The 7,764-nt window shown below is 42.2% G+C and overlaps 1 protein-coding gene across 1 annotated transcript in view; it reads right to left on the bottom strand.

Annotated features, from left to right (window-relative positions):
* The window catches only part of slc27a4 (solute carrier family 27 member 4), a 12,407-nt gene extending 7,045 nt beyond the window's left edge, over window positions 1-5,362 (bottom strand). Inside the window, 4 exon segments of the mRNA XM_020606003.1 lie at window positions 1,372-1,555; window positions 1,973-2,183; window positions 4,101-4,262; window positions 5,091-5,362. Coding sequence (XP_020461659.1) covers window positions 1,372-1,555; window positions 1,973-2,183; window positions 4,101-4,262; window positions 5,091-5,149 — 616 coding nt within the window. The 5' untranslated portion in view covers window positions 5,150-5,362.
* Window positions 5,363-7,764: the final 2,402 nt, after the last annotated feature.

Below are 7,764 nucleotides of genomic sequence, written 5' to 3'. Positions count from 1 at the left end.
ACCGGTAAAAAGACACAAGCAATTTCTGTGTGAATTGGTGCTTCCTGAGAACCCTCAGAAAGTAGGGTCTCTGCTGTGCCTTCTTAACTAGCTCCTTAGTGTTTGCTGTCCAGGTAATGTCCTCCTTTATATAGACTCCCAGACACCCGAAGACTGTCACCTTCTCCACATAGTCCCCATTTATGAGCAGGGGCTGGATAGCTGTTTTATTCTTCCTTTAATCAGTTCCTTGGTCTTGGTGGTATTAAGAGCCAGGTTGTCATCTTTGCACCATTTGAATAGTTGCTGTACCGCATCCTAATAGGCCGACTCATCCCCCTCAGAGATTAGCCCTATCACTGTCGTGTCATCAGCAAACTTGATGATGGTGTTGCTGGAGTGGGTAGGATTACAGTCATGTGTGTACAGGATGTAGAGTAGGGGACTCAGTACACAACCCTGGGGGGATCCTGTATTGAGGTTAAGAGCTGAGGAGGTATGTGGGCCTACTCTGACTTTCTGGGTTCGGTCTGAGAGGAAATCCTTAACCCAGAGGCATGTAGAGTGGGGTAGGCCAAGGTCTACTAGTTTGGCCACCAATCTATGGGGAAGCATGGAGTTGAAAGCAGAGCTAAAATCTACGAAGAGTGAGTCAGAGCAGTATGAAGAGCAATGGCCAGAGCATCCTCCGTAGACCTATTTGCTTTATAGGTGAACTGATGAGTGTCCAATGTTGATGGTAAGCAGGAGAGAATGTGTTTTCTCACAAATTTCTCAAAGCACTTCATGATGACTGGTGTAAGTACCACTGGACGGTAGTCATTCAAGCTCTGGATTGTGGGCTGTTTCGGAATAGGGATGATGGTCGAGGATTTCAGGCAGGGAGGTACAGTAGTCTGAGACAGAGTCCATGTAACTTAAAAAAACGTTTTGTAAATCATTAATTTACAGCATCAGTTTTTAGCTGAGTATTGTACTATATATCTGCCTATACATCTCAGTGTTGGAGGTCTTTCCTGTGCATCTTATCTCTTTCAGATTACCATTTATCTTCTTTGCTCAGACCTTGAACATTGCAGATTGATGACAGAAACATTTCGCCACTTCCCCCTTTGTTACTTCTTCCCTTCTTTCCATTCATCAGCCATTTAAAGCTCCAGTGGCTGATACTGAAATGACACCTCCTCCAAAACCCATCTATCTTTTATGGGTCACTCATTGCTCTCGTCACAGTGGAAGCAGAGCGCTCCTCAGTGCAAGTCAGTGCTATTCAGAGTGGAACACCCTCTGAGACAAACTTCAGGTTTTTAGGTATAAACTTGACTATGCCTTCAGGTTCTTCTCTAATCTTTAACGCTATCCATCCCACTCTTCCATCCTATTTGCTCTTACCATCAATCAGCTCTGAGCCAAAAACCACAGCCTTGGCATTGGAGATGTTGACACAGTGGACCAAGGCCTCTAGTCTCAAATTGAAGTTGATGAGAGCAGCCTCTACTCCGATCTTGGCCATGCCCAGCCAGAGACCCACATACTGGGACCTGTTCTCCATAAAAAGGGCGACTACATCTCCCTCCTGGACAGAAACAAACAAATGGCCGTGTTATACTGACTGTTATCAGATGATTCTCTTTTCTATTTATTGCACACATTTCTCCATAAAGATGTGATATCACATCTCCCCCTGGATATAAAGTGATTGAATTTAACAATTACAGTAAAATAAATCTGTTCTGTGTTAGAACTGCTTGGAAATTAATGCTATTAATTACACATTCAATCATTTTCCATTTAGAAAAAGAGTATTTTTTTTTGATAGACACACATTATTAATTCTTCTTCCTCCATTTGAAAGAAAATTAAAATTTCTCCCCCAATCAAATTTAATTCTTATCAGTGGTGGGCAAGTTTTTAAAGCTTAACTTAAAGCAGTTGTATGAAATAAAGAGAGTTGTCCGAAGGTTTTGTGTTAAATTTTGCATTGTACACCTACCCTGAAGCCTCGTTCCAGCAGCAGGTTAGCCACTCTGTTGGAGTACTCATCTAACTGTCGGAAGGTCCACGATTCCCCAGTCCCCTCGAAAATGAGTGCTGGTTTGTCCCCGTGGCGGCGCAATGTTTCAGCAAAAATCTTGGGAATTGTGTTCTTCTCTCTGACGTGGCGCCTGACATTCATCCTCACCCGCAACAACACACTTGCCGCACTGAGGGAACAAGATCAAATTATTCATAGGTAACACTGGGCAAGTTCAAATATCTCTTCCTGCAATAACTCCCAACAATTAACCCACCAATATTTTCATTCAGAATAATTCAATAATCAAACCAAAATACTTTCAAGCTCACTGACAGCGAATGTTGACAGACTAATGTAATCTATTACTTTGTGCATAAAAGAATATGACAGAGATGGCTAGGTGGGTCCCAGGGGCAAAGTCTGCACAAATGGAAATGTATGGTACAAAGGTACAGATAGTGGGCAATGTCCTGAGCACTGTGTAATTATGGACACACCATAAAAGTCCATCAAGCCAAGTTACATCATGGCGAGCAATAAAGCTGTTAGGGACTCTTTCTATTACAACAGAGAAGCTACATGTACATAAACTCTGCACTATGTAAATAATGCATGTTATTAAGCTACTTTTCAATCATTTTAACTTGTTAGCAAACTGACTTTTACATAAACCCATAATAAAGCTGGTATGATTAGGTTCTATGGTTTCTTTAGTTATGTTCATAAGTGCAGTTTCATACTGGTATCAAACTACACAGCACCATTAAGAAAAATAAGCTTCTAGCAAACACACATATGTTTTAAGGTTGCTGAACAACATTTACAGGAATAGACCGGCGCATACTGGTTGTCAGTTTATTGTACAAGCCATTAAGATGTGAGCCACAATGCTTCTAATAGTTTAAATACCTAAACCTTGTCACAGTACGTTACACAAGAATGTCAGTCACTAAGGAAATAAGGAAATGGCACATTTTGACTGGGTCGCATAGAGCGCATTTTTAACCTTGAGGCTTTAGATGTCGCTAACACATGCAATACCCAGAAAAAACATTATGAGAATTCTACTTAGAGTCTGAGAAACTCGCATCTGAGCAGGTGCACCCACCTAGGTAGCTGAAGCATAGGTAATAACTGGTGTTAAGAGAATGAGAAATTAGCTACATTTTGCTCATATGACACTTGATCATAGCTTTAAAACTGTGACCTTGATCTCTCTAACCAATAAAACAGCAGCAGGCATTGTTTGTATGTAATGGGTTCACAAAAAAGCGCTAAGCCCCAAACTTTTTCTGCTGGTCCCCCTTTTTGTGGCTAAAAATAATTTTGAGTTCCCCCTTCCCACCCACATCAGTTATATTTAGCCATTGAGGTGCCTCCGCTGAGTTGACTCTGGGCCCCCTGAGTTTGGGTATGTTAACCACAAACCATGGTAAACTGCACCTGTAAATACTGGCTTTAGTTAAAACAGTTAAAAAGAATTTGTCCTCCTCCTTCCACTCTGCTGTCCTTTATCTAAAATATTTTACACTTCTTGCCATGTTACAAAGTTATTAAACATGCAGGACACAAACCTACATTTGGTTGCTAACACTGACTGTAAAACTAGAGCCTCAGATCTTGGCTGGTGAGTTCTTCGAAGCTTTGTTTAAAAATGACAGTGTACTTTTATTGTAGGGCTAAATATTCAAAAATTTTCCTGTGGACAAAATTGTTATGTTACATACAAAACCTGATACTCAAAAAAAAAATTACACATTTATATCATTATAATTAACTCCATGAGGTTGTTTTGAAGTGTAATGAGACACAAATGCCAAGGTTATTTACTCAGTTTGTGTTGGGCCAGTGCATGCTTTTAATAATTAAACAGCATTTCTGTGCAACACACTAGGACTAATACCACAGTTTCATCGTAGATCTTTCTGTTAAGCAGTGGTAAATGGTCAGTCCTTTTATAGCCCTGCTGTATGTCCACTGATGACTTTGACAGGGGTCTCAGAAAAGACCTGCAATGTTTTCAGTGGTCCCATTCAGTGTTCTCGAGTGCAGAGCCAAAAAAACCCCTGAAAACTACCATTGTCCTAATATGTTCCATACTTACTGCAAGTCTCTGCCAATTGTTTTGGCAAAAATCTTCAAGAAGCTCCATCCTCCGCTTCCCAGGTAGAAGATCAGGACGGCCAGGAGAACCTGGTACCAAGGCAAGTCCACCAGCAGCCTCAACACAAACAGCAGGGCCGTGCTACATGCTAAACGCATCATCCTGGAGGGATGCACACATATTATGTTCTACAGGCTGTAGCTAGAAATCTAAAACATTTCAAACAAAACATCAGTGGGAGAAAGGCAACATGTGACTTAAGGAAGCAAACATGATTGTGAATATACATCTTCACAATGGTATTCAGGCCACCCACATAGATATGTTATCTACTTTACACATGCTGTGGCCATTTTAATCCACTGACTTGGCTCTAGTGGGCTGTGAGTTTGTAATGAATGAAGAAAGGGTTATCCATGTGAAATAACAAAATAAGATCTTGTGTGAGATCTGTAGGTGGCCATAAAGGTACAAACCTTTTAATAAACAACTAAACAGAGGAATGTAGATTTTTAAATGCACAGAAATGGTGAAAATGAGAAAATCCTTGAGGTTCTTTTCTCTTGCAGTTGAATAAAGCCCAAGATAATAGAGACCATAGGCAAACACTAACTCAAAGTGAACAGTCTTGCAGTGACAGCATGTGTTAACACTGATGCCACCTGATAGCTGGGAAGATGATCCTAAACCAGTAAAAGATAAGTCTGCACACTTGCTTGTTATCTATTCATTAGCCTATGTCGCACAGCACAGCTTGGTGGTTATTTCTCTTGCTCATTACTGAACAACCACTGGACCTTTTTTTTTTTAATAGTATGTTTTATGACAGTATAGCACGTCTTCTAGAGCCAAGATGCTGGCTAGATATTTATTACTCTGCCTTCCTGCATGTGACAGTAATGGTGATGATCAATATCACAGACAAACCGACGACCTGTGTGGATGACTAAATTACTCTGAAATGGATAGACAATATAAGATTTCACACACCTCAAGGGAAAGGAAGACGTTAGACTTTCGCCCGGCCACACGAATGCAAAATGATTCATCGTTTGCTGCTGCTACACCCGGAAACAGAAATGCGCGCAGCATCATACTGCGGTAGTGGATGTAGAAATCAGGGAGGCTCAACCCACTGGTGGTTAGCCAACACCTCACCAATCATGCCATGTGCGCTTACAGACAGGGCCTTCCTTTGTAGTCATTCGGATGCATTTATCTGGCTAACGTTAGCCTGCGCTCGGGTTATTATGGTGACAGTCGCGCCTGGGAAGCAGGATGCGCAGCATAATGCGCGTAGGAAGTTGGCAGACGGTAGGACAGCAGCAGCCGCATAAGACGAAGCGACTTGCTGAATAATGTACGGTTCACCTTCGTGTACATTACCTTTCATGGACCGAGAACTACCTGATAATAAGGGTGATACCACCAACCGCTCGACTCACGTCAGCGGGGCGATGACTAACAAGGCAAACAGGACAAAAGAGTCACTCCGCCGGGTTATCCCCTATTCTCACAGCACATAGTAATCGCCACTGAAGTCCGACATCGCGAGGGCGGTCGGCCAGCTTGGGCTGTGGCTGGAAAGACCTGCTCTCTATTCACATACCTTATACCTTGTTCACACAGTCACCGCATGCAGGTGCGCAGATATCCGAGACGTGAAGCTGCTTGTGTGCGATTCCACCTTGATCGGCTTATAGGCCAGCCTGGTCAGCCCCTCCGCTCGCTTGGCTTGACAGAGGCTCACAGAACAGCACACACAGACAGACACACACACACACACAGACACCGGGATCCCCTCCTGTTGTTAAAACCACAACGAGCTGCTGCTCCTCTCCTCCGGTGGGTCGGGAGTCAGAAAAGCTTGGCCGTGCGCGTCGACTTTGACCCTGATATTGTCACCATCAGTGATATAATTTCTGGGTTCATTGTGATAGGTAAGCTCGCTAGCAAGCGCAATTCAAATGACCTTATAATTTTCTTAGCTGCGCCCGCCCACTACCGTTAGCGTCTCATCGGTGCATCACGAATAAGCGTTGACGGACAGCTCCCAAGGCCAATGGGGTATTAGGAATTTTTGTACCTATCCCATCCGGCAGGGGCGGGGTTTGCGGCACTGGTGAAGAGGAAATGCGGTTGCGGCCCTCCTTGCTCGTCGACAGAGAAAGCAAGTCAGCACCAAGCACGTAATAGTAGTTTCCAGGCGGTAGCGACAGGGTTCTGATGCGCAACCGTGTGGTGTAATGAGCCCTGCCTCTGCCTGCAGAGTCCGCCTCAGCGCATCTATTCATTACTCCGCGCTCAGCCACAAGATGCGCTTTAAATGCGCATTTATCAACAGAGGGGGGCTCGGAGATTGACGGACAGCTTCGCAAACAATAACCATGACTCGTCTATCCAAGAACTAGGCCAAAATCTAAAAAACAAAACCTATTAGCTACCAGTCTGCAGGATGTCACTGCTTAAGGTCTTCAACCTGCAGCTGTCTTTCACACTCACAATGTTGGCAACAAATAAAATGCAAGAATAGGTGTAGCCTTGATAAGTGTCCAGACAGGACTGGAAGGTTATAAATGGGCCACACCATCTCACACACAGATGGTAACTGAATGATAAGCAGTGCAAAGATCAGAATAAGAAAATAGGATGACCTTGGACTGCAAACAAGTGATGAAAGTGCATACACACCATACACTTCTCGCATTTTTACTAAAGTGAACTGACACACAGACAGAGCATCATCAGAGCTGTAAAGCTCCTCAGCCACTATCAGTGATTCTCAGAGATAAGGGCACCCAGATACGGTCAATGCCACTTGGCTACTGTATGTTTTCTATTTAGTACATATAATAAACAATTTAGGCAGAGCAGTATTGGGGTGTTTTGTAAATAGAGCAAGAAGATAGCCATCCCTTTCTTTTTTTGCCTATTATGCTTCCGCCTTCCACTAGGCTTTTTTTTTTTTTAAATGAGTGATAACATGACATTCAGGGACATGTTACCGCACTAGTGTCTTATAGTTTGGGTTGAATTCAACAGATAGGCCTATTAGAAAAGATTACACTGTGAAAAAGAAACTAAATGCATCTATTCCGTAACAGCTGCACTTTCACTTAGATAACTGCATTTAATTTAACTGGTGGCATGGTGTGAATGAATATTTAAAAAAAGAAAAAACTACTATAGTCTATGCGATACCTACTGACATAGCTGAACTCAGCTGTTCCTTTTCAAAAATGAATGATATAACTATGATGTATCTGTATCTCTTTTGAGATGCCAAAGTGGGTTTAGAGGTGACAATGTAAACTGGAAAGATACCGTGTATGGCAGTGTCTTATGTTACTGTCAGTGTACAAAGCATAGTAAACCAGGAACTGAAACATTTTATTTTCCACTTTAAGTTCCTATACATAACAATTCAAAGTCAAAGAAACAGCTGTCATTCACACAGCCATCAGACATTCCCTTATCCAGACTTCTTTTACATAAGCTCAAATGTCAGTACAAAACAAATCCTTTCAAAGTTTTGCCGCAGTAGCATTTATATTTTTGCACAACCAAAAAATACTATTATATAAACATACATTTTCTGTGAGAACCTTAGGTTAATAGTTTACATTAAATGATCTCTCTTAAAGAAATATCAAACCTGCCTGCT

The sequence above is a fragment of the Monopterus albus genome, unplaced genomic scaffold, assembly GCF_001952655.1.
Source record: "Monopterus albus unplaced genomic scaffold, M_albus_1.0 scaffold75.1, whole genome shotgun sequence".
Taxonomy (NCBI): domain Eukaryota; kingdom Metazoa; phylum Chordata; class Actinopteri; order Synbranchiformes; family Synbranchidae; genus Monopterus; species Monopterus albus.
This window is presented reverse-complemented; position numbering and strand designations above follow the sequence as displayed.